This window comes from Manis pentadactyla, chromosome 13, assembly GCF_030020395.1.
Source record: "Manis pentadactyla isolate mManPen7 chromosome 13, mManPen7.hap1, whole genome shotgun sequence".
In the NCBI taxonomy this organism is placed as follows: Eukaryota; Metazoa; Chordata; class Mammalia; order Pholidota; family Manidae; genus Manis; species Manis pentadactyla.
In genome coordinates this window covers 20,491,860-20,519,501 of record NC_080031.1, presented here as the reverse complement: position 1 = coordinate 20,519,501, position 27,642 = coordinate 20,491,860, and the positions used below count along the sequence as shown (strand labels likewise).

The 27,642-nt window shown below is 47.4% G+C and overlaps 1 protein-coding gene across 1 annotated transcript; it reads right to left on the bottom strand.

The window, feature by feature from the left end:
* LOC118919704 (endonuclease domain-containing 1 protein-like) lies at nt 1-27,642 on the bottom strand. Its single transcript, XM_036899887.2, has 2 exons — nt 26,493-27,642; nt 1-4,155 (listed from the first exon to the last, which is right to left on the bottom strand). Exons 1-2 carry the CDS (start codon nt 27,009-27,011, stop codon nt 2,953-2,955), a joined length of 1,722 nt encoding a protein of 573 aa, XP_036755782.2. The 5' UTR covers nt 27,012-27,642; the 3' UTR covers nt 1-2,952.

Genomic DNA, 27,642 nt, shown 5'->3' with positions numbered 1-27,642 from the left:
TGAGTTGTCAATAATTACTTTATTGAGCATTGCAAGGTGCACAGCATTGTACATAGCTTGAAAATGTCAAACTGACATTTGCCACATCCTCTGTAGGCTTCCCTAATTTCCATGGTTCTGTGGTGCTTCCTCCTGTGCTCTAGGGAGCATGCTTCTAGTACCTTCATGGTAACATTCACCATGATGTCACATGTACCAATTGCACCGTGTGTTCTCCCCACTAGATTTTTGCACTCAAAGATGAGATCCATGTATTACTGATCTCTGGAAACTTGATGTTCAAATAGACATTTGACAGATGAATGACTGAGTGAGTGATTGCTTGAGCTCTGGCTCCTTCTCCTAACTCCCTAGTCTGCATTTAGGTGGGAGTGAGGATGCTGAGTAAGAAGCCATTCAAAAGGCACAATGGGAAAAAGGAGTGTGCAAACATGTGGCTTATCCCCGGACTAGAAAATCAGCTCCTTACTACTGACGAGTTGGCAATCTCCCCAAGAGCCAGAGAGCACAACAGAGCCACAGACAAATCTTCAAACCAGAGGTGGGATTCCTTAGCCCAGAGAAGCAGTGCAGCCACCTGCTGGCGCCAGTGAACTGGAGGCACAGCCAACCCCAGTGGTCCAGAGCGGAGGGTCTCAGCCACCTCACCTGAAGGATACTTGTGCTTTAAATCCCTTCCCCAATTTCAAAAAAGACCACATAAGAATAAATAAGACACTAAATAACTAAGAGTAAAAAAAGAAGACATTTCTAAATGGCTCTCAAGAAGCAGCTTGGATGCCCTACTCCTTGCATGGTGCCAACGAGCTCCAGCCACCACCTCTTTGGGCCTTTCAGTATCCACATCCATTACAATGAGGGAACACAGATTCCAGGGGAGGCAGTAAGCATGGCGCAGTGCATGGAGGGCTAATTGTTTCATCACATGGGACGAATCCAGTTGGCAAGTCAGGGACTAGAGTCTGGCTGACGGGTGAAGGAGAAGACCCTGCTACGGGAGCAGGTGAACAGTGACACACACCATGTCTCTGGCATCCCAGGTATAACAGGACACATGCGAATCTGCCATCAGCTGGCAAGGAGACTGAAGGCAAGCCTGCTGCCTCCCTGTGCCTCAAGTCCCCCATCACGTGGGGTTTTGGACAGAACACCTCCCTGGTCACATCTAAGATCTCTTTCATCCAGCAGGATTCTTGACCCATCAGCACTAAGGCAAACCCTCACCCTTCCGTGCGTTCCTGCTGCTGAAATGAAGGGAAGCCCAGCTACAGATTTATATGCTAACAAACAGAAGTGTTGGTAAAACACTGCTTAAGATTCTTAGATAAGTCTAGTGCATATCTCTCTATCATGTGCCACTCTAGTGTCCATAGACCCCAACACTGCACCACCAACTGATCAGCGTGGCTACTCTTCTACTCTGGTGCAATTCAATTATTTTTCTGCAAAATGTATCTTTGCTACACTTATATTTCTTAATTTAAACCAACCTGATGTAAATAGTTGACCCATCACTTTCTCCTTACTGCCTTTCTGGATCCCAAGTTTTTGCATCTAACAGTCAGCTAAAATTGGTGGCCTGCAACCCCCAGATCAGTATTTCACACTTGGCCCCTTTCTGCCTCACAGCAATTCTTGGAACCCTCAGAAAAGCCAGGGTGATTCCATCTAGGCTGAGAATGGCAGTGCAAAATTTGGGAGGTTCTGTTTTCTTTCTCAGCACAAGATTTAAAATGACAAATGCTTGATCCAAAAATTGGGGACCAGCTCTCAAATCAAGCTTGCATTAATAGGAGGGTTATGTTTTCTAGCCTCAAACACACTAAAAATAATTTCCTGGGAAAGTGATTCTTACCAAGTTTATACCCACATAAACTGGGATATAAGTGGATATGGATATATTTTTTTCTGAGATGCTTAAATAGTTTTTCTTTAGTTTTCTATACATTTATACTCAACAATCCCAAACAATCTATTATACAAAAACAATCATTAAGGACAGAAGTCAGAGTGTCTTACTGTATTAGGTATTTACTTGATGCATAGGAAAGACCAAATATATTGCAGAATATGAATTTTCATATTAGCCTAAAATGTAAGTCTCTGAGCTCAATCTTGTCAGCCAGAGATTTGATGTACATCAAGTTAATCCAAGCTTGCTAAGGATGTCCTCAGACCTATAGCACCTACTCACAGCAGGGCTGTGAACCCTGCACTCTCTTCATTATACCAGAGAAGACTATACTACATTGCTCAAGGGATAAAGTTTTTGCCCTTGCATTCAAACTAGGTTATGCCACATTTGATGTAAAATGCTTATCATTACCTAAAAGACAAATGCAGCAAAATTCAACTTTGGAGGAAAATATTAACCCAAGACAGGTCCTTGGGAGCTGTGGAAAGCTAAGGGGTATAACAGAGTCTACATCTCTAAGAAAGTTATTTCAACAGGGAAGCATGTCATCACTTCACAAAGGCCAGATGAGTTGGAGAAAAAGAAAACAAATGAGAACAAATGGGCTAAGAATATTTATATCAGTTTTGCCCTAAGTCTCTAGAGTAATAGGAGAAACAAGATTCTTTTCTCCTTTTCCCAGAAACATTTTGCTTAAAGTTGACCTCATTCTAATTCTTCTTTCCTCTGTAATTTTTAATTACCACAAATTAATCTGTAACAGAGTGAATAACTAAAGATTCTAATAGCTTGGAAGTTTGCTCATATCTCAGCAGATGACCTACACAGAATCCCACCAGGAACACTTCACTTGGGTCAAGTCTAAATTGTACCATCTTCTTAGGCAAAAACATGCAGACACCCCCTAAGCAAGGCCAAAATGTGATGATAATTGACAAGGAACAAAAACCCACTATAAAGACAAAATATTCCAGCTTCCTCTATTTAAAAAAAAAAATCATATTCACTGCAACTGGGCACTATTAGTCTTTTGAGTTTTATAACTCTCCAGAATTGTCAAAAGTGACCTTGTAGCCAATACTCTTGCAGACGCTAAAAACCACCTGAAGTAGGCCACCCATGGTGCCAAAAGCTGTGTCAAAGAGCAGAGAGAGGGTGCCACCGAGGCCCACGGCGATGTCCTTGCACACAGTCGGAATTGCGCCCACCGTATACATGGGAAAAGCGGCCACATCCACGAGGACTCGGACCGGGACACCCAGAATGCGGCAAATGGCCTTCATCAGACAGCAAAGGATCCGGAGAATGGCCCTGATGACTTTGGCCGTGACTCTGAGCACCTTCCAGGGAATGCTCACCAGCTCTTCCCCGATGGCCATGAAGTATGAGATGGTGGCTGAACCGAGGCGGTAAAGGCAACTTTTTATGCCTTTGATCACCTGTTTGGTGACATACCACAGGAAATACACAGCGTTCTTCAGGATTCCTACTGCAAGGTAATAAACCAGCTGGAAAAGCTTGATGAATGGGGTGGCAATGAAGCCCATGAGCTTCCCCCAAAAGCCGCTCCCATCCGCAGGTGCCTCTGCGGGCGGCAGAGCCAGTCCCTCGCTCCTCGTGCCGGAGAGGGGGCTGGAGCCCTCCGCAGATTGCGCCATTCGCTCTTCATCCTGGACTTGGTTCACCATTTCCAAGATTTTTTTCATTTTCTCTGTGTCTTGCTCAGTTTCACCACAGTTGTTCAGGAACAGCTGAGGGTTGAATGGAAGCAGTTTCTCAAGTTCTTTCACCATCACATCTTCTATGATGTCACCGTCCCGGGTATGCTTCACAAAACCCATGGCCCAGCCTCCTCCAGGGACAGCACAGCAGGCTGCCAGCCAGACAAACTCAGGGATGGCCACTTTGTCTTTGACTTTGCGGTCTGAGGGCACAGCGCCTGTGATGATATATAGGTCTTCCCCACTGCCACACTGCGGGCTCAGCGCCCGCTCCATCAGGCTGTTGAGATTCATGTACCACCGTTCTCGGAAGGTCGGGGTCATGGGAGCTGCATTTGTGAGAGTGAATGTGGCCATTTGGAGATCGCTGCTCAGGGAGAATGGGTATAGCTGTCCTCTTTGGTAGCCAGAATCCAGGTAATCTGTATTCAAGGCTTGCTTGCTTCCCAGATTGTTCACAGAGGCGATGGCATCAGCCTCCTCAGTCACCTCCTCAAGGTGACTGTTGGGGTCATCGATCTGAAAGAAGAGAGCACGTGCTGAGATGCGGCCCTGTTCACAGCGGGGAGCGGCACTGGGACCGTTCTGCCAGCACCACCGAAGCCCCTACGCCACTAACACCTCCAGCTCCTGGCCTCTGGAGGGCTTGGCTCTCTGCTGCACACACACTTCATTCTACATCCCACGGTCCTGGTACTTGACAAAGTCTTTCAATAAGCTGTTTCCTATTGTACCCCCTGTGTAGAGTCCACCCCTGTTCTGTGGCACTTCCCCACCTCACACACACACACTCATGCACACATGCACACACAGAAACGCCATCCTGACATCCATTTTTAATCTTCTGTGGATTTATGAATTTCATAACTCTTCTTTTGAAATCTTTCCTATGAGATTCAAATTAACTTCAAAAATGCAAACACGCAGAAAGGACATCTCAACAGGCCCATAAAAACCAGAGCCGAATTCAGATCATCAGATACCAACATTGGCTGTCTTGCTATGAACACATTCTGAATGAATGTTTAAACAATCTGAGATTATTAAAAACAATGAATTCTAATCAGAGCACTTAAATCAAATGGGGGAAAACATGTAGTTTTCTGTCAGTTATTAGACACTTACCAGGCCAAGATAAAAGTCAAATTTGACCAACAGTTGTTTGAACTTAACCTCCCCATATACTTTTCATGATTAACAATTCATTTCCTGAGGGCATTACGATTAGCATGTATAGTGTTCAGGGGGCACGGGGAGGGCTGTGCAACACAGAGAAGACAAGTAGTGATTTTACAGCATCTTACTATGCAGATGGACAGTGACTGTGAAGGGGTATGTTGGGGGGACTTGGTGAAGGGGGGAACCTAGAAAACATGTTCTTTCTGTAATTATAGATTAATGATACCAAAATTTTAAAAAAATTTAAAAAAAAGAATCATCAATTGTAGCTAAAAAAGAAAACAATTCATTTCCTATCTAGGTTGGTTTAGATATGTGGTGTATACAGACAAGGATGATATATACACGTGAGGACCTATTATCTCCTTTATCCCCTCTAGGGGAAGTCTAGAGCGAGTCTTCTCATCGGTGACCCTGTGACAGGGCACAGGCAGCACGCTGGTTTGTCTTCAGCCAAGAGGCCACCCAGGGGAAACGGTGCCCAGTGGCTCCAGGGAGAGCTGGCAGGCCTGGGACATGTGCAGAGGAGAGAGACTCTTGGATGAGGAGGGGAAAGGAGCAAAACAGAGAAGTTTAAACAGTTTTTCCTAAAGTGTATAACTCCATAGATTTATCATTTCCAAATGTCTTTACTTTGCTTAATCATTTTTCTATATACACTACCTCCTGGATAAGTGTTCACTGATGTGTCAAGAATTTCATAGGCTAAAGTCTCTCACTAAGAATAAGCTACAGGGACTCCCAGCTTTTGCCTAAATCATAGCAGCCATCTTATAAACAATATGATTCAGTTTATTTTTTTTTGTTTTTACTAACTCCTTTGTATTATTACTTACAATTCTTCTGTGCGTTCATGAAATATTTCTGTCTTCCTGTAATTTATTTCCATTGATTTTGTGTTTTCCAAAATGAGTCATTCAAAAAATAGAATATTACTTTATAAGGTGTCACGTAACCGTATCACTTATAAAATATATTAAATCCCAGGGCCTTTTAATACTCTGCTAACTGACCTCCACTGAGAGAAATGCCCTCTTCCTACTTCCTGTCTTAAAGCCATTTTTTAACCCAGCACAAAACTTTCTTCTAATCCTAAAATGACAGATATTTTAATATCATTTGTTAAATAATCATCTGAATATCTAACTAAAATCAGTATAACAGCTCCTTCTTATCATCAGGCTTATTAATTCTACAAAACAACATGTATTTCTTGGTAGGCTCTCACTTTCTAAAGGAAATGTCCAAGTGTGTGTGTAACTGAAATGCCTAACTCATATATAGGAAACTATTAAAAATAGCATTTGATCTTAAAAGTCTAATATATTTTCTGATACACTGTCATGTAAAGGGCAGATGTATTTTCCATGCTCTCTGCAGACACAGTTTAATGATCTGGTTATTGCAATTATAGTAAGTTACTGACAACACTGCTTCCTAAAGACAAAAATACACTTATGATGTAAGAGGTAATTTTAGATTACAGTTTCTGGGCTGCACTTGCCTTCTTGCACACACCACTAATCTTACTCTTTGGTAAGATTAAACCCATGGGATTTCTTTTCTGGTTTAGAATTAAATGAACACAGACTTTCAATTTTCCTGCTATATGCATGTAAGAAAATCAGACTGAAAGAAAATTATGAAGGAGTACTGGAGGGGAAATATTCCCCCATTCAATATTAAGGATATATTATGTGTGACTAGCATTGTAGGATGGGGCATCCAGGGATCCTACATCCAGAGATAGGGACAGGGACAAAGCTCTCTCTGTGTAATCCACCCCACGGCTGACCGAGTCCCCCTGGGCTTCTCATGTTACTTGATAACAGTTCCTGTGTTTAATGGAATTTTTTTCCCTAATCACGTTAAGTAAGTTTTAGAAGAATGAGCTCTCCCCTTCCACCAGCATCCTGCCCCACGATCTTAAAATAAATTCCTTTTCAAACTTAGTTCCAAGAAAAAAATTGTTTCTCTCAAGTGAGTTTGTTTGTTTCTTTATACCAGAGAGTAAAGCTATTTAAACCCATGGGATTTCTTTTTTGGTTTAGAAGTACATGAAAAGAAACTTTCAATTTTTCTGCTATATGCATGTGACAAAATCAGAATGAGAAAATTATAAAGGAGTAGTGCAGGGGAAATATTCACCCATTCAGCAATATTTATTAAGCATCTGTTATGCGTGACTAGTATTGTAAGAGGAAGCATTAGGACTGGGGTTATGTTAACAACAACAACACATTTATTGAGCACTATATGCCAGGCACTATTCCAAGAACTCTGTATGTATTAAATCAGTAAGTGGCTGCACTAAGTATTTTCTCTTTTAAACTCACAAAAAAGGCACTATCATCATCTTTTGATAGGTGAAGAGACTGAGGTGCATCAAGATTAAGTAGTACCCAAGGTCAAGGTCACCCAGTTAGTAAGTGGTGATGTCACGGTGTGAACTCAGGAGGTCCTGCCCACAGCTGGTGTCCTTAATCACTGCTTTACAGCAGGACTCAAAATAGGCCTTCATGTCAAGAAACTCACCATCTAGTCAGGGAAACAAGACATAGATACTAAAAGTTAAACAGAAAGCCAAGAAAAAACAAAAGCTTAGTAAGTTTATGTTAAGTGCCAAATAAATGGTATAAAGAAAAAGAGCAACCAGATTCCAGAGGAAGGAAAGGCACGATGAATATGGTCAAGGAAGACGTCTTGCTTCCTGGAGAAAACAAAGCTGTGGTGGCATCAGAAGGATGTGCAAGACTTACACATTTAGAGAAACAGAAAGGTCAGAAAGGCTGAACAAGACTGCACAGAGGTGTGGGGGCAGAGACGAGCAGCCTGTGGAAACAGGATTCTGACAAGTCAAGGGTTTAGCTGGAAAGAAAAGCAGGGAAATAGATCACAAATGACCTGATACACAGACAAGTAATCACAGAACAATTACAACTATCACTTACGGAGCGGTCACTATCAACCAGGCACCACAGTAAGTGCTTTACATAAAGTATATTTTCAGAGCATTGACTCCCCTATACAGAATTTTATTGTTGTTAACAACCATTTGATCAATAAATATGAGAGATGCCCTCACAAAAAAAAAAAAAAAAAGTACACCCTTCCAATGGTAAAATAATAAGTAACCGGGATGTAATGAATATAGTCAAGATATTGTAACAGCTTGGTATGGTGATAGCTGGTACCTAGAATTGTCATGTATATAAATGTTGAATCACTATGTTGTACACCTGAAACTAATATAATGTAATACTGTGTGTCAACTACCCTTCAATAAAAAAATAATTATCTACAAAAAAAAAAAAAAAGTATATTTTCAAATCCTAACAACAGGATCCCTATTACTTCCCTTCAGAGACCCTGAGTAGTGTGCCCAGTGTCAGCCCATTGAGATGGCAGACCCACATGGCAAACCCATTCTGCTTTCTGGGCACTTCCAATGCCATCTTCCAAGTTTGGACTTCACCTGTACACACTGAAATTCCCTGGTGGTTTTGGATGCCTGGACGACCATTAGAGACATATATTTTCTGGGCAGGCTCTGGGCTGGAAAGCTGGGACCCTAGAGGCAGTTGAGGGAAGAAGAAGGAAAAGACATGTGCCTGATTCTGGAAGCAAGAAGCCTCAGGACATGGGGGCTGAGCTGGGAGGGTGTTGGAAGGTAGAAGATGATGTCAAAGGCTAGAGCTAAGGTCACCAGGAAATGAAGGACCATGGAGGGAAAATGTGGACAGGCTGACCTTTCGGTGAGACTGAACTGATGGGCAGAAATATTTTACAGAAGCTGGAGGCACAGAACTGAGCCTGGGGGCAAAGCCAAGGCTGGAGATGCAGAGCCTGAGCGAGCCACGGAGGAGGAGCGGCAGGGAAGGCTCGCGTGCTGCGCACTGTCCATGAACTGGACACTGTGGCACACAGCTGACCGGAAGACCCCAGGAGTCCTCGCCCTGACGTGCATGCAGCCCTGCGGCGGTGGGGATGATTAGCAGTAAACTGAGGAATGTTTTTATTTTATATAGTGATGCACTGATGTTTAATGTGTCCTTGGAAAATATAACTGGCATTTTATATACACAATTCGATGGATATTATTATTTAGGACGTGACTAAATTGGTTTTCCAGTGAGTTGACTTAAAGTTGATGTAAAGACCCATTTCAAGTTAACAGTAGTACGGTAGTACTGAGATACGGCGGGAATTGTAAAGCAGGTTTGCAAATGGCTACACTTTGGAAAGCACTGTCCTGCTGCCCCCCTTCCCTATCCCATAACCCTTCCAGCTGGGCATTCTTAGCATCTTCACTTTACACATGGGAAAACAAAATTCCAGATAAGTGACAGGTAAAATGTCATCCACCAGGTGGGTGGCAAGACCAAGGCTCACACCCAGCTCCTCAGACTCCAGAGCTTCACGCTGCGAACCGGCAGGAGAGGAAGGGCTGCTGAGAGCCACAGGGCGGCCACGCTGGAGGCAGGGCAGGACGGAGAGACTGCTCGGAAGCTCAGGTGGAAATGGGGCAGAACCCATTGCCTAGTGTCTCGTCAGGGGCCAAGGGAGGAGAAACTTCAGCAGGAGGACCAACGGTGTGGCTCCTGCAGCCAAGAGAAAGGGCAGGATGCAGACGAAGACCAAGGCCTGGAAACCTCAGTGGGCTGGCAAAGGGCCATCTCCACGGAAGGCTGGGAAGGAGGACGAGCTGGGAGCGGCCAGATGGGAGCGAGCACAGGCTGCAGAAACAGACTTCTTTTAGGGGAGGTCTTCAGGTAAAAGCAGGCAGTGAACAGGACCTCGGCTTGAGAAGCAGTGTTTACAGGGCCAAGCAGATCAGTCTTCCAGTGCCCCCAATGGAGGGGGGGTGCTTCAGAGAGTGGGGCTACTTGGGCGTCTCAAGGGAACACTGTCGGGCCCGAGGGCATGTCAGGAAATAGAAGGTGGTGGGCTAGAGGGGCAATGGGGCAGGAGCAGAGCCCGAGTCCCTGAGGTCCTGGGCTGCAAAATCCAGGCTGACCTCAGGGACCAGGGTCACTGGTGTGGATTTACCATGGGGAGCTGGTCCCTGCAGAGGCAGGAGAAGCTGCTTGTGGAGCGTGATGATGGCCTGCAGGAGAACACAAATGCGACGCTCCAGTGCTTCTCCGCAGTGCCTGCTCACCGCACATGCCCTCTCCCCTCTGTCCTTCTTGCTGTCACTCTCTTCTCAACTCCTGCAGGATAGAACCACCTTCACAGGCAGCTCCTCTGCAATGGCTCAGAGACCTGGCACGTACAGGGGAGGACAGTTCACTCCCTTTCCAATCCAGCCTGCACAAGAATTTTGATGTGACAGAGGACCCTGCGGGGCAGAAGACTAGGAAGCAGTGAAGGTTCTACTTGAGACCTCCAAGACCAATCAGGGGACTCTGCTATGGAGCAATGGAGTGGGGCAGCCCTGAAGTGGGCAGAGGGTCACAGAATGTCCCAGAATGCACACAGCATAGAGAGCACAGCGACCTGAAGTCCAAGGACAGGGACAGAGGATGAAGTGACCTACATGCTGTGGTGAAGTGTGGGGGCCTCGGCACTGCAAACAGAACTGAAGTTCCTGAACTCAGAGTCCAGGTGGGGAGCAGCCACGGGTGGCAGGTGAGAGCTGACGACACTGCTGACAGGAAGAGACTGAGCCAGTGCAAATGCAGGTGGGGGGAACGACCGGGTCAGGGGGCCTTGGAAGGCCAGCTGCCGAGGGGTGGCTGGCGTGAGTGGACACAGTGCCGAGGAGTGGGACATTTGTAGATGGTCAAGGCAGGCAGGCTGACCACGAAGACAAAGTCTGGGCAGCCTCCCAAGCACTGAAACTGTTTATCCATCTGTCCACCCACTGAACTGAAGGGTCCTGGCCAGTGCCTGATTATCTCTGTGCTCCCCACACCTAGCAAAACGGCCCTTCACATCAAGGAGCGATTGGTATTTGTTGAAGGAATTATCTCATTGGACCACAACAATCTTCTGATACACACATGATTTCTTCCAATTTGCAGGTGAGAAGAGAGAGGCCCCAGAAAGTCGTGTCCTCTAGTTCTGCTCCAGGATCTGCTGAACGGAAAAGGTGTTCATCAAGAAGCATCATCCAGATGGTTATGAAACTCTGGATGCTTCGGGAAGAGCGGAGTTTCCTCCCCCGAGACTCCTAGGCTGAGGCTACAGAAGCACAGGCGGGGATGATTCAGACAAGCTCCTGCGATCAGGAGACCACCTAGTGAGCTCCTACCTAACTTGTGAGGACAAAGGGGCATTTTATTTTTCAACAGACATAATTGGACAAGCTGAACAATTGGTGTTCCAATTTTGTTTCTGCTGAATGAACTAGGATACACACACATTAAAAAGATGCTATCATCCTGCTACCCATCATCAGGCAGGTCGGAGGGCCCCTCCATACAGGGAGTCACGAGTGCAGCTGACAACTGGAACATCAGATCATCTTATCAGAGCTGGAGCGCACAGGCCTCTGCTCAGTCACACTCATTAGAAGGAACTAGATCCGAGGCCCTGGGTGAATCCTAAGAATATCTACTCACCAAGGAAGATATCCACGCGAGGAAAAGAGATGCCTTTCAGAAAAGAAGCGGGAGGTTGGTGGGGCCACAAGACAGATGAAAGACATTTGAGGAGGAATGAGCCATGAGGCCTTTCAGCTCTCGGGAAGGGAATGAACGGAGTTCCAACCCACCCACTTAAGAACAAAAATTCTGCCTACTTGGCTTCCAAAATATTCTTCATCCTCTTGGGAATAGAAGCAGCTTTAGAAGAATTGGAAGGACATTTTTTTTCTTTATTTTTTAAGGAAAGAGAAATGCAGGCTTTTCATTTCCTGCCCAGCACTCTGGCGCTCAGGCGGGCCCTGGTTCTCTCAGCCGTCCTCCGCATGAATCACGCTTCCTCTGAGCTCCCAGAGCCACTCACGCACTTCCCTGCCTTCAGGGAGGAGCAGGCATTTCCAGCTCTCCTGTGCTGTGCACACGGCAGGCGCTTAGCATATGTCGGGTGAACTGTGGGGGTGCAAAGACAAATGGCTAAAGAGCTCTCTCCTCCCACGTGGGAAGATGATGGAACTGAAAAAAGAATGAAATGTTCCACTTCCATTTCACTTTACTTTTTCTTGAAAATTAAAAGATAAATAAAAAGGGGGGAGGGGTGAAAAAAATGCACCAGCCCTAAACTGGCACCACAAGCCGGCAAAAGCGGCCTGAGGGGAGGCTGGTGGGCACCCTTGAGGGCAGACAGACCCCGTGGGATTCTCCCAGCTGCTCCTCACACAAAGCTCCAAGTCTTAAACTCCCCTGGGGGCCTAACAAAGCAAGCGGACTTCTTCAGGACCTTCCCGGGACCGCAGGACCTTCCCACCCTACATCATCCCTGGCCTTCCTAGGTTTCCTTCCGTATTACTCACTGAAGCCTGTTTTCTACTCTGTACTCTGCTTTCTTTACCAAAGCAATTATTCTTAGCACTGGACTATGTGGCATATGATTCAGAAAAGTCCGTTTAGATGTTTCCATTGCTCATTTTTTCCACCTTCTGAGTTCAGACAAGATTAGAGGTTCTTAGACCTGGCTGCATGTCAGAATCACCTAGAAACTGAAAAAAAAAAATACCTCCAGGCCTTACTCCAGACCAATTAAATCAGGATCTCTGGGACAGGGAGAAGGCTGGGAATCAGGATGTTTTTAAAGTTCTCTAGATGATTCTAAACTGAGAACTGGTGGGGCAAAACCTTCATCAGATTCTCGTTTATCTTATCAGTCACTGATGGGATTAACCCCTGCCACACAGCCTCTGCAAGACATCAGTGATGTCTTCTTAAATCAGTAGTCCTCAAAATTCAGTTTGCATTAGAAGCACCTTGGTCCTTGTTAGAGATGCAGATTCTTGTGCTTCACACCAGAGCTATATTCAGTGGGTCTCAGAAGTATGTTTGCAGCCACCCCCCAGGCAATGCTGATGCCAGGGGTCCATGAACCCCACACTGGAAAACAAACACTTGAATCATCTTTGGTAGTGGGTGTCATTTATTCACATGTGAATAGTTTGTGAGAGGTATTACCCACAAATTGCATGTGCTGTAATGATGCCAAGGAAGAGAAAGTATTTTAGAGCCATTCAGATCCTCCACCTATTGGAGCAGCTAATATTTCTGATCATAAAAATGTGCTAATGGATTTCCTGCCTCATTCATAAGTGGGATGCTATTTATTCTCTTTTGAGCATATCTCACTATTCTAAATTTTCAGTAGCATCTTATACTTTCTGGTTACATGACAAACAGGTAGTATTCATGAGGCCCCTCCAGAGAACTTCTCCAACTTCTTCTCTCAAATCAAACCTTCCCTTATATTCAACCAAAGCAGGCCGACCCCTGTTCAACTCGTGTCAGCTAATGGCTGTCCTGTAAATGCTGCCCTGAGTCCCTCGGTACCACTGCCCATGTCATTGCTGCCTGGGGATGCACTCAGCGTCCCTCTCTGCTGCTTATGCCCCACCTGGGTGCTCAGGCTCTGCTCCAGCCTCGTGGCTCCTGTGCCAGGGGCCCTCCTCTGCTCTCCCAGCTCCATTCTCCCCTCCGCCCCGCTCTGTGTCCCAGGAAGCTCACGTCTAAGGACCACATCATCTGCCTCTCCTGCCCTCTGGCTTCTGACTAGGGCAGCCAGAGGAAGGTGGGAAGGGTGAACCCGGATTATTTACTCCCTTGCTCCCTTGCTGGCTGGTTGCTGGGGCTCTGGCAGAATTTCTCTACAGCCAGGGCTCTCACGGGGCTCCCTGCGGCCCCACAGGCCTGGTGACAGCTTGCTGTGCTGGCTGGGCCCTAGCGCTTTACCGTACCTCACTGACTCCCTGAATTCTCTATGGTTTCTTCACTCACTTCTTTTGGTCAAACTACTTTGCGAGTTCAATCTGTTCCCTGCCAGGACTGTGATTCATGCAACCTCAGTGAGATCTTCCCCAGGATGCTGGCTCACCCAGACCTGGGCGATCACATCCACCTCAGGGCCTTTGCAGTGCGGATTGCGTGCATGGTGGGTACACAGAGCAGGCTCTGTGCAGTAGTGAGGGGCCCTTGAATACTCCAGTGTGGCTGCCCACTCTGTGCTCTCCCAGCCAACCACCAGGTATATCAACCCTTGTCAGTCAATATGCCACAGTGAACTTCTACTTCCAACTTAACCAGGTATTTCTGACAGATCTAAAAGGGCGGCATTTCTCACCACACGAACCCCTCCTACCAACCTCCTTGCCAGTTACTACAAGGAGTGGGCGATCTAGTCGGTGATCAACCGGATGGCTCCTTGGGTTTTCAACCTAAGAAACTCAGAGGCTGACAAAGTCAGGGTGTGAAGGCTACGAGGCACAGTTCAGGGCTGGCAGCCAGGCTGACTGATGGGAAAACAGAACAACGGGTTAAAAGAAAACAGAGGAAGGTGGGAGAAAGACCCCGAAGACGCTGGGACCATTTGGTCTCTAAGTTTTCCAGCTCTGGTTTGAGGCCTCTGTTCCTGTCCCATGAAGCTACCAGGATGTGTCACAACAGCCCTGCCCTTCACCCAGAGAAGCCTGGGTAGGCTTGTGATTCATGTGCCGAAAGCCTGAAGTATCAGCCGCCCTATTCTCAGCAGAATCCAGGAAGTCCCCTATGGGAATCAGGGCAGGGACCCTGTAGCCACGGAACCTGAGACACCTGGACAAAATCCTGGGAACAAAGGGGCTAGGAAGTCAGCTCCCAGGAGTCACATGACGGGTAACGAAGCCGTGCGGCGGGTTTGTGGGGTTTCAGTTTGCCTGCCTACCTTTGGACTGGGCTAAGCGGCTTTACTGGAGAAAGCCAGGGTCAAAAAGGGCTTGAAAGTTGTCACTGGAGCCCTTCTTTTTGTTAAAGGTGGGCACAGTGTTGACAAAGTGCCGGTTGTCCTGCATGCCGCTTGGCCCAGTCTGTCTTCTCCTCCTCCTGTCTGAGTGCCTTTGAGTCTGACCTCTCACTTTCCGAGCTCAGGACGGGGAACCATTTCAGCCATTACACTGGGTCAGCCATGCGAGCTCTTACCCTGGTTGCATCTAAGGCGGGAATGGTCTGGGAAGCAAAGGTTGTTTATTCCTTCAACATGCTTAGCATATGTGTTGAGTGCTTAGTGATGCAAAGTACCTTCTGCACACACTGACGTACTGAATATTCCTAACTCCTCCGTAGGATGGGGATGATTTATTAGCCCCATGCCACAGATGGGGAACTGAGCTCCATGAGATTCAGGAACATTTCCAAGGTCACAAGCTGGTGAATGACAGCTGGGCCTCAACCTAATTTTGTCTCTGGACAGAACTCATTTTCTGCATGCTCAGTCCTTGCCCCTTCGGGGTTAACAGTCTAACAGGGGAGAGGCACGTAAACCACTCCTTTTGGGTCCTTACTTCCCAATTAAGTAAGAAGACACCCACAGGCAGGGACCGGGTCTTGTTCTAGAACCATATCTCAAACTCCTATTTCTTGGCTTAGTCCTGAGAACTCAATAAATGGTTTTGGTGCTGATGATAATGACACACTGATAAAAGTAGCCGGGTGTCTCCCCACTCACCCTTTGCCACAATAAAATTCTAGATTTGTTAACCTGGAATGAAAAATGAATGAACAGACAACAAACAGGATGGGCTTGTTTCTGGGCCACTGAAGATCCCTGTAATTCCATGCCTACCTCTTAAACTCCAGTTCATTGCTGAAGAAGAGAACATTTCTGATAAAGTCTTGTCTCTGATTGGCTGTGACCACATTTATTATGTAAAGGAATGAGAGGGAACACAGAGACACTGAGCTGTGCCAGGAGTGGAGGAGCAGAAGGTCCTAGAATCAGTAACAAGCTCATCAGTGAGCCCCTGATGTGACGTGCAGCCTGCAGGTAACCCCTGTCAAAGCAGGTATGAAATCACCCTCATCTAAAAGCTGGGAAAGTCTCAGAGCCTGTCTCCACACAGGATGACAGCTGTAGTAGATATCCTGTCTCCAAAGCCAACAGGCCAAGTTTACCTTCATTTTAAAGATCATCAGAGAAGGGGATTGGACAGCCCTTGGACCTTTTTTCACAGCATAGTAATTCGGTCAGGAAATGGTCTATTTGCATCCAGACTAAAGCCTCCTAGAGCTATTAAGGCTTATGACCTCTGGTCTTAAGCACAAAAGAGGCAGCATCAGCTTCTCAATGTTCTGTAGTAAATAATATTTGAGGCTAGTAAATTTTACCCCAGGCGAAATTATTCCCATTTCTTTGAACATTTCTCCTGAGTTTTATCAATGTTGCTCTTCTTCAAGTTCCTCTAAAGGTGAGACTGTGTGGCAGCAGGGCTTAGTAACAGAAAACCAGACCTGAAATGAGAGCATCTGTCACTCTGCCATTTACTGTGACGGGGCAGCCCAGTGACCCCTGGGCTCAGGGACACAGGACAGCCAAAGCAGGCAGGATTACTCCAAGCCATCTGCATTATACATGTTACAGACTTGGAGGAAAAATGTGCTGAAATACACTTTGCAGCTGAAGTCTCCTATTTCTAAATGAAATACATTGTTCGTGTTTATACGCAAATTCACTCATGCCGAGTCTCTTCAATCTCCCCCTCCATGGTTGTGATGGTTGTTTGAGGGGCTTGTTAGATGTGGCTTCTCAGAGTCCAAAGCGTGCTGAGCCTTGTTGACGACAATAAGGAGTGTGAGAGCACACATGTGTCTTCTAGGTATGATGGAAATTTTTGGAATGTTAGCACATGCACACATACACCCCCCCCACACACAAACTGTGAAGGCTGATTATCTGTGAGAACTGAGGTCTTTTTCTTTATAACTTCCAAATAGCTCAAAAAAATATTACCATAATGTATATTACTTAAAAACCCTAAATATTATAAACAATCACGTTAAAAAGGTTAGTTCACAACCCTCTGTAGGTCTAGATAGAGGCCTATTGTGCTCTAACAGGAATAGGATTACAGAGCTTTCAAATTTCACCATTGCTGTTCACTCCTTATTTACTGAATACTCAACATTCAACAAACATTTGTTAATCACTTACTAAGTGCTGGCACTACGCCAGAGCAAGGATTGGCAAAATACAGCCTGTGAACCAAATCCAGCCTACCACCTGTTTTCATAAATAAAATTCCACTGGAACACAGCCACACGCATTTGTTTATGAATCGTGTGTGGCTGTTTTAATGTTAAAACAGCCCCACTGAGTATTTGCAACAGAGACTATATGGCCCACAAAGCCTAAAATATTTAGTGTTTGGCCTTCTGCAGAAAAAGTTTGCTCATCCCCACTTTAGACAATGAGTGTCAGAGCAACAGCAGCCCTTGGCCTGTCCCTACAGAACTAGAGTCCCGCTGGGTGGCACTCAATTAGTCACAGAAATAAATACATAACTGCAACACGGTAGCAAAGAAAGGTATGTCCATGCTACAAGAGAGTACTGTGGGCAGTTTACCTAGCTGGGAATACATGGAAGACAAAAACAACAGAGACCAGCAGGCAAAGGCCCTATGATGGGAGCAAACATGGGAAATTAACAAAACAAGACTCAGAAGCAAGTACAAGTGGCTAGAGGTAAAGGCCTGGCAATGTGCGTAACACCAGATAAGACTGGGAGAGGAATGGGAGACAGCTGAGGCAGGCCTTGGGGACCTCGATAAGGACGTATCTTTATATGAACAGAAATGCAGATGGCAGGGATAAAGGGTGAAGTCTGTCCAAGGGAAGTGCAGATGCAAGGTCATCAACCATCTCAACCGGTCCCCTCACCCAAGGAAGAGGCAGTCGGTGTCATCCCAGGTCCCATGGCTCCAGAGTCAATACAGATAGAAGGATGGGAATAAAACTTTTATGGTTCATAAACCACAGCTTTCCTTTCTCCATGCTTCCATGTGTTCTAAGACTGCAGTGGAGGCCCAATTTTAGAAACAAACAAAGTGGCCATTTCCTTACATGGTCTCTGTTCAATCATGCATCCTGGCCAATTCAATCAACAAACTGATATGATACGGAATAACGTCTTCCCTCAGGCATAAATAGTAAGACAATGATAGTGCGATTTCCTAAACTAATGCTGCCACCTCCCAGACAGAGGGAAGGCCCACGTACCAAGTTGGGTTGAAGCCAGATCACCTAAGACGCACAGTAAGAATCTGCACAGGACTTCAGTTTATTAACAGTCATAAAGGGAAAGGGAATTTCTGCACCTGCAAGGAGGTGGAGTATTCTCTGTTGGAGCACAGACCCCTCTTCTGGTCCCAAAGCACGGCTTATTGCATGACTGAATTACTAAGTCTCAGAAAGTGCTGGGTTCAGCTGACTTTACTTCCTTGGAGAACCAGATTGGGTGCATCTGGCATCTGGGTGCCTCGGGCAACTGGCATCTGGTCAGTAGCTGGGTTCTCCTGAGGCTCATGCATGGCACCCAACCACCTCCGGCAGCAAGAGCTCTATGGCCTCCCAGATACAAGACCCCTCCTCTAGCCCCGCCATGCAGTACTTGTTGCTTGACAAAGTTTTTAGATGATCCATTCCCCTCCACCCCAGTCTGGTGCCTTAAGGAGTGTGTCTGCTTACATGACCACAGGAAGTGCTCCTGGTGGATTAGAACAGAGCAAGACTGCAAAGCGGGGCAGCAGCCCCCTCAGCCCAGGGCAACACACAGGGAGCCTGCAGCAAAGCACACCTGGAGGCTCTGAGCCTCTGGCGCTCACCCGATGTGGCTGTGACGCTGGGACTATTCTCCACTCTAGAAAATCCTGTTAAATGAGCATGTGAACTTTCAGAGGAGGAGCTTTATTCAGCAGACTTAAACAGGAGCTCTCTCCACACATTCACAGGTCTGGCAACAGAGGCAGCTCCATGTGGTCTCTGGCGTCACACAGCCCAGGCTCAAACCCTCCTTCCAGTACTTCCTAGCTATGTGAATGTGGAATAGTACTTTAATCTCTCTGCGCCTCAGTTTCCTCCACTACACAGGACAACTACAGCCCCCATCTCCTGTGGCTGTTGTGAGGACTAGTGAGATTACATGTGAAGAAATGCCGAGAAGAGCGCCCTGTATGTGGTAAGCACCCAGGGAGCTCTAGACCACCACTTGAAGCTCTGTTGAATGCGGGAAGGCTCCTGCCACTCAGCGTAGCTAGCACACCAGTTCCTCCTTTCGTAGGCTCACCTTCTTGGCCACTCCATCCTCCCAGTTGTTCTGGCCAAAGTCCTTGAGGTCACCTGTGACTCCTCCCTTTCTCTCACCCCAAAGATTCTTGACTCTTCAAAATACATCCAGAACTAGACTGTCACTGCCCTGCTCCAAGCCACCATTGCCAGGTTATTGAAACTTTCTATCTGGTCTCTCTGCTTCTGCCCTTGAACCCATACTATTCTATTCTTCATGCAGCAACCCAAAATAATCCTATTAAAATATAAATCAGATTACATCAAAACCATCTGCTCAAAGCCAGCACAATGGCTGCCTGTCTCACACAGACAAAAAGCCAAATTTCTTACTAGTCCAGAGGCCCGATGTGACCCCCCCCACCCCCCCGCTCACCTCACCAACCTCATCTCCTGCTACTCTGTGCACATACCCTTCTTTAGCTGCACCGGTCTCTTCTCAAACAGGAGGAACGCTCATGCTTCAGGGCCTCTGCACTGACTGCTCCCCCTGCCTGGAGCATTCTCCCCACACATGTGTGACTGACTGCGCCACTCACTTCAGGTCTGTGCACAAAGTCTCCTCCGCAGTGATGGCTTCCCAGGAGCGCTGTCAAAACTTCACCTTTTCCCTGATAGCTCATATCATCCCGCCTTGCTTCATTTTTCTCTTTCCAACTTTTTACTATTGAATATGCTCTTTCATTTATTTATTTTATCACCTGTGTCCATTATTAAGCCCCAAGAGAGTAGGTATTTTGTCAGTTTCATTCACTGCTCTATTTTCAGGGTCTAGAATAGTGCCTGACACATAGCAGATGCTCAAATAAATATTTGTTGATTTAGTGAATAAATCAAGAGAAGCCCAGGCCTCTGTTACAGCATTAGGTGTTCTTACCAACAGAAGGGCAATCAAAACTCAAGACCAATGCTCCCTAAAATTAAGGCACGAGTCAATTAGAACATGTGATCTGGTTTATATTTTCAAATACTATTCCAGCCATCTTGTTTGCTCTACAAAATGAGATGTACCCACATCTTCAGCTTTTATTAAAACTATAAAATGCCCTCAGCTTGACCTCTTTTGATTGAGCTGCACTTCTGTCAGGCACTGGGTCAATAAAAGCATGACTGGAATACTAAATAGTGCTTCTATTTTTGGTTCACCCCATGAGATTGTTTCTTTTTTATTTCTTCTTTCAGTGGCCAAATATATCAGCAGGCAACAAATCATTGTTGTCATAGATGTTAATTTCTATGCAACCCAAAAGGTACAGGACTACTCAGGAGACATGATATGCAATTTGAAGAAGAAAACATTCTTGAGCTAACAGTAATTCTAGAAGCAAGACCATATCATTGGAAGCAGAAGCTACTGGCAAGTGGGAGGATTTATTTTCTCACATTTTCACTTGCAGAGCTTAAAAGGAAGAGAAATTTGAAGCCCAAAGAGTAAAATCTGTATTCCTCAAGGAACGCTCCATTCAGTCACCATGAGCTAATAACTGAGCTAATGACCATCTGAAGCTGGGAAGTTTAGAATGGTGTGTTAAAAGCAAACCACAAAACATCCTAAAAACTGGATTCATTTTGTAAAATGAAAATGAAACAACAAATCTAGTAAGCCAATTTGGAATTGTAAGAGAAAACACTGACACTGTAATGAGAAGACAGCACAATAGAGTAGAAAGAGGGCGAAGAGTTTTGGAGCCAGATGGTCAGAAGCTCCAATCCAGCCTCTGCCATCTAGCAGCTGTGTGACCTTGGATGTCATTTAACCACTCAACACTCTGTTTCCTAAACTATAAAACACGGATCTAGAATTACATGGATAAGTTCATTTCTGAAGACTCTTGAACACAGCAAGGAATCAACACATGACAGTTCCTTTCCTAACTATCCAAATGTAAGTCTGAGCTGAAAGAATGGTGTGCAGATCTGCCACCAAGGGACTGTCTCAGGATTAAAATGTCCCTAAAATGTTCTGAACTTAACTCACTCCTGAGAATGACCATGGGCCACATGGAAACAACAAATTCAAAGAGGAAGAATAGGCCAGAAAAGGAGAAAAATTCAGTGAAGGCTGGCCCACGTGACTCTTGCTTTTGCTATTTGCAACCCAGTTAAGAAGAAACTATGAGTGAGTGACTCTGGAACCATACCCTGGGGTAAGATGCCTCCCAGCCCTACCCAGGCTCAGCACAACAGGTCGGCACACAATTGCTCACTGTGTTGTGACCACACACCTCTCAGTTGCCCAGGACTGGGAGGGAGGAGGTATCTCTGCCACCTGTTTGTGTTTCATTTTTTCAGTCACCTACACCCTTCCACCCATCCATCCAATCTTCCATTCATGCAATCTCCCACCATGCACTTTCTAAATAACTATTACATGAATGTGGGACATAGGCCTAGCATTTGAGAAGATACATAGATGGATATTTTACATTTTAAGAGACTTGTTGAATTGTAGGAGTCACCTATCTCATCCAATATCCATTCATGTGTGTGTATGTGTATTTGGGTATGTCTAACACCAATTAGAGTAAGAACTAAAGGATACACATTCATATTTACCACGATCTTAGCCCATTCCAGGTACTACACCCCATGCTTATTTATGTGTGTTATCTTTGTCACAACCATTCTATGAAGTTAAATACTGTTGTTGCCTATAATAAACAGATCAGAAAAATAGGACTGGAAGAATTTAAAGTTACTTACTTAGCTTGCAAATGGCAGAGGACAGGGATCTGAACTCAAATCTTTTAACTAGGAAATAAGAATCAGAATTATGTTGTTTGCTGTGTCCCTTACACAGAGATTTAAGTGTATGAGGTCTTCCATATACCTGCTCTCTGACACAGTGAAGAGAGGACTGTTAGAATAAATTAAACAGTGCATCTGACAGTTTCAGGATATATAAACAAGAAGCCACTGATGGAAATTAAAGGTCAAGAACTTAAGGTTCTACCTTGTGACAGCTATTCACGTGCATTTACCAAGATGTGAAATTTGACCTCATTGGGCCCTTCAGGAACATGATTTTGCAGTTAACCAGAAATCCCCTTCAGAGCCACTGAGACTTGAATGACATTTATATGGCCAAAGATGTGCTCCCATTTGTCCTAGGACTGTTGGGAAACAGAAATGGAGTGGAAATTAAGCTTTCCCCTATAAAAGATGAAAATTAAAGTCTTATGACCATTAATTCAGGAGGTCCACTATGAGGTCAAAGAATCTCCATGGTGTGTCAGAAAAGCACTGGACTAGGAGCAAATAGTCATGAGCTCAAATCCAAGCTGTGTGACCTTGGGCACATTAATTAACCTCTCTGAGCCAGTTTCCACATTTTCACAATGAAGGGAATGATATTCACCTGACAGTATTTCTGTAAAATTAAATAAGTGTAAATGGAATATAAAGCCACATCCTTCCAACATTCATGTTTATAAAAATCCAGTATTCTTATATGTTGGTACCTAACATGAATTGATAATGTATTTCCAAAGACATTGCTGGCACCTTATTGAAATTCTCCCATTCGGTGGAAAGGAGTTAAGAGACTAAAACGCTTGAGGCTCCCAGTACTAAACCAGAACTCAGGTCTCAGAGCTCTGGAATCTGGACTGGAAACCCTCCAAACCATCTCTATTGTGCTAACGGAGGCACGTTTTCTCAACTTTTTGACTTCTCTCCATTCTCAGTTTAAAGGTGACCACATTCTACATAAAACCTGTAACAGCCCACTGTTCTCCCTGCTTCCTTTTAGCCTTCTTCTCCTGTCCCTAAGAAGAAAACTATTTAATTTCCTCAAATACAGGCAGAAATGGGATCCTATATCTAAGACTAAAGAGCTATTACCCAGAGGAGAGGTCCAAATCATCTGGGGTGGTCCCCAAAGCCGGAGCTAGGAATGAGGGGTGGACCTAGAGGAAGGTCCCAGCTCTGCATAAGGCATGTGTTTGTAACAGCGGCTGCTGGCCAGCTACGGGGTGAGCTTCTGCAGCGGTAAGCTTCCCACCAAGACAGCTCCCACCAAGACAGCTCCCACCAAAACAGCTCCCATCAAAACAGCTCGTGTGCTCATGCAAAACATTTCACCACTGCTGCCCTGATTAGCCCTACCATCAAATTATTTTATTTAACACTCACTGAATGCTTTCCTTGTCCTAGGCACCAGGAATGAAAGCATGAGTAAGACTCAGTTCTCAGCTCTCAAGGGGCACACTGGGGAGAGAGACAAGACACATAGGCAGGTAACTACAAAACAATGCGGTAAGTACAAAACCAGACAAACCCTAGGAGTGCTGAGAGGTGGACCTAACTTGGCTGGGCAGTTCTTTCTGGAAGAGATGAAGCCTCAGCAGTGGAGGAATAGGGGAGAAGGGAGGGGGAGGATGGGAGCAGTGTAGAAAGAAGTCAGCATGAGCATGTCATGTCAGCACAAGACATGACAAACAGTATGGTTTGAGAGGTGCTCTGGGCAGCTGGATAATGTTAGAACATAACATGTGATGGGGAGGAGGAGTGAAAAACAAGCCTGGAGCTGAGGCCAGGATATAGAGGGTCTTGTAAACTTCATTTTGCAGGATGGACTTTGTGCTGCAGGTATTGGGAAGCCAACACCTTAAAGGTTTTAAGCACAAGAGTGACTAATTTCTGTGATCTTTGATTTAGGAATTTTTTTCAGAGGAAAACTGCAGGCAGCTGTGAAAGCTGCAGACGAGGGCTTTGGGACCCCAGGGCCAGTGCAGCCCTGCCTGGCTCCTTACCAGAGGCAGGCACCAAGCTCCTGTGGTCTCCTGCTCTTCCTTCCCTCTCTGCTGGGACTCTTGGTAATGCTGACCTCGTAAAAAGGTGTGGGCACCAGGTGACTCAGCATTACCAAGAGCTCTGAGGCAGCCAGAAGTGCGCTTTGAGCCCTGAGCATCTGGCTCAGTGGGCCCCTGGCTGCCTCAGGGAGTGGGCAGCAGCGGTGAGGTTTGCCGCAGTGTGCTCCAGAGCCCGGCTGCAGCTCACTGCAGCTTCTCTTCCCTCCTCCTCCTCCTCCTCCCTCCTCTCCCACCAGAGCCCCAGCTCCTGCCTGACTGTACCTGCGGGTGGTGGACACAAGCCCCTCCACAGCTCTGACCTCCTCGGCAAGGTGCTCTGGCCCCTGTTCTTTTCCAAACTGCTGCACGTCTCACCTCCCGAGCTGCCATTTGGAACTATTTCCTCTCTTCATCTCTGCAGTCCCCTCCTCATTGCCTGACCCCCTTTCCCCACCCAGGGGTCCAGGGGCTCTGCTGCCTATGTGACTCGGTTCTATCCACTTCCTCTCTGCAGAATCCTGCTCTTTTGTCATTCCTTCAAACTTCATCCCTAAAGTTTGTGCTCTGCCTCCCTGCAGTTTCCTTAATCATTCATTCCTTCATGCGGACTGCTCCCTTCCATCACGCCCCTTTGCTCTGGACACTTGAGTAGACTAATCTCCGCACTTGCATTAGCTTAGCTGTTCCAGCCACTCCCTACCCACTAATTCCTGAATCTGCATTTCTCACCCATGATGCTCCCTCTGCCAGGAATGTCCTCCTCTGTCTATTCTCCCTTCTGACTCCGCCTCATCCTTCTAGGCACAGCACAGAGGTCACCCCAGCCTAAGGCTTCCCCTAGCACCTCCAAGACATTTCCCTTTACTAAATTATGGGTTTTTTGCTTATGTCATGATAACAGTTAGTACTTATGTGCCAGGCACCTCTCAGAGAACTTTAGATAGACTAACTCGTTTAATCCTCAAAATCACCCTGTTATTATCTACAAGTTAACCTGCCCAAGTTTACAGCTAGTCAATGTACGGTCATGTTTATAGCTCGTCAATGTAGGAACTGACGCTTGAACCCACACAGGGTGGCTCTAAATCACATGCCTAGCCACCTCTCCACCTAGCACGCTTCACCCGTACACCAGAGAGCCTTTGACTTCAAGAGCTACACTCTTTCTGTTCTCCTGCTCACATCAGTGGAGCACAGCAGCTGATTACTAAACGTGTTCTGAATTTAAGTGAAATTTGTTGTGCATGCATTCCCATGTCTTCCTCACATGTGTGGTCTGTCTCCTCAAGCCATCCTTGAGATCCTCGAGGAGAAAGGACCAGATAGTGTTTTCTTCATAGGCCCAATGCATATTGAGCTTGGGGATACGCAGAGAGAGCTCTAGGGGTGCTGTTGAGGGCAAAGTAACTTCAGGCTAATAAATGTCTTAAGTGTGTACAAGTTACACACATGCCTGCTTTCAGAGGTCCTAGCATCGACAGGTGAGGGAGGTAGAATGGATGTGGAGGAGGTGAGGAGACTGTGATTGCCTGAGAACTGGCCAAGCTCTAAGCGCTAGAAATATCTGAATGAGATGACAGATTGCAGCCCAGGGCTCTGAATGAAGCCCCGGAAAGGCGGTCTCCTGCTCGCGCATCTGGTCCTGGGTAGCTGTGGCCGTCAGGACTGGGCGGGGCGAGCTGGGTGGGTCAGCTCCTCCCCCGGCAAGGGCGGCCTCGGCCGCTGGAGCAGGTGTAGGAGGTGGGCAGCTGGCCGGAGGGCAGCCCTGAGAGCGCCCTGGAGGAGAGGCTGGCTGAGCAGCGGCGGGGCAGGAGGCATTAAGGCGGGTGCGGCAGGGCCTCTGGAGGCCTTCGGGGAGTTTGCTCGCTCTCACCAGACAGGACAGAACACAGCACCCTGAGAGGTGACATGATTTCCAAGTGTCAGGAAAAACTGGTTTGTCTTCACATGAGTTTGAGATAGTGTTTCTATACAATTTGCAAGGATCCCGTTGCATTTCTAAAACTATACCTTAATTGTAAAAGTCCTCACTCAACTTCAGATCGAATTTACCAACGTCATGTGCAGGATGGAAGGGTTTTCAGGCTCAGATGGCCTCTGCGGAAGGGAAGCCTTTCCCATAGCATGAAGCGCAGTGAACTTCTCGCCCAAAGACCCACCCTGTTCTTACCAACTACGCCGTCGTCCACAGTCTCTTCGCCCCACTCCCCCAGCCTTGATCTCCTCTTGCGTAAATTACGAATAAAATGCCCATCCACCTACTCAGTCCCACAGAACTGTGGCAATGACCTGCGCCAAGGCCAAGAGCTCGCAGCCAAGGTTCTCTGCTGATCGGAACGGTCTGCCGGAAACAGAGACCCTGTTTCACGCTTCCCGCTGTTCAGGAAATGAATGAGACACTGCAGATGGGCGTGCTGGAGTGTAGGGAGCGCCACCTCCCCCTGGGAACCTCCGGCCCCGGCGGCTTTACGCGAAGGCTCGCAGACAGCCTAGCCCCGGCCGTGCCTTTCCAGGGGGCGAGATACGCTGTAACCCCGGCGCTATGGATCCGCAACCCGCGTTTCCTGGCCGGGCGCCGCCTTTCCCCGCGCGACCCCCTCGCGGTGGCCGCCGAGCGCCCCCGGAGCCCAGCCCATCGCCCGGCTCGGGAGCCGCCCCGCTTACCTGGGGCTCCAGCAGCCAGCGGGGCGCGGCGCCTTCGGCCGCGGGGCGCACGCCGCGGAGCGCCGAGTACACGGGGATGCGGTCCCGGGTGCTGTACAGGGTGGCGAAGCGCTCTGCGCCCTCGGAGCGCTGGCAGATCTTCACGTGGGCTCCGGCCGCCAGCCCCGCGGGCGGACGCTCGGCGTAGAAGAACCGGTCACACTCGCCGAAGCCGGCTTCCTGCTCGCGCACCAGGCGGCCTTCCGGCAGCCCGGCCAGCGCGAAGAGGCCGCCCAGCGCCAGCCAGCGCGCGGGGCCCATGGCGGCGGGGCCCGGCGGGGAGCGCGAGTCGGCCGGGCCGGGGGCAGGCGAGTCGGAAGCCAGGCCGGCGCGCGCGGCGAGAGCTCGAAGAAGCCCGGCGGGGCGGCCCGGGCGCGGGGGCGGGTCCGCGTCCCGAGGCCGCGCCTCCCGCCCGCGCGCCCTGCAGATGGCTGCGGAGGCCCGGCGCCAGCCGGCGGCTGCGGGCCGCGTCCCTGACATGCACCGGCGCCCGGGCCCACGGGCCCCTCGCCGCCGCGTCGCCTCTTCTCTGCGGTCCCCGGGGACGGGCCTGCAGTGTCGGTCTGATCCGAGGGGTGGGGCCCAGCAGCCGTCCGAGCCAGCGCGCGCCGGGGCCTCGGGGACGCAGGGGGCTGGCGTGAGATGTTCACGAAACCGTGGCTCTTTGGAACTAATAGGCAGGGACCACCCCGCTTTGAAATCCGATGACTACTAGCTTCCTCTCCTCAACCAAAGGCTCAAACCGCCCGCACCCGTATACAATTTTGATGTTTTAGCAGATTGGAAGCCCCAAGACTCAAGCATAATCCTACCTAACCTAGGCAGACGGTACAGACGCGTTGCGGTTTGCTTGGTGCAAGACTTAGAAACAAAACCACTACCAAGAAAGGAACAACAGCCAACATCTTTGGTTGATAGGCTCGTTGACTCCTTCATTCATTCGTCCCGCTGAGGGCCTTTGCGCCAGCCTGGGTCAGGCAGCTGGGTACAGTGCTGAACCAAAGCAGGGTCTCTGCGGCAGGAAGAGGCAGCCTAGTAGGAACGCTTGTCATTCATCAAAGAAGCGTGTTATTAAAGGAATAATTAAAACCCATAAATGGATCTGAGAACC

What these genes read in the sequence shown, in the direction of transcription:
- LOC118919704 (XM_036899887.2), bottom strand. Translation starts at nt 27,011, where the DNA reads ATGTCAGGGACGCGGCCCGCAGCCGCCGGCTGGCGCCGGGCCTCCGCA. An exon ending in GCTGGCTGCTGGAGCCCCAG is followed by an intron (nt 4,156 to 26,492) that starts GTAAGCGGGGCG and finishes CTCTTCTTTCAG; the next exon opens with ATCGATGACCCCAACAGTCA.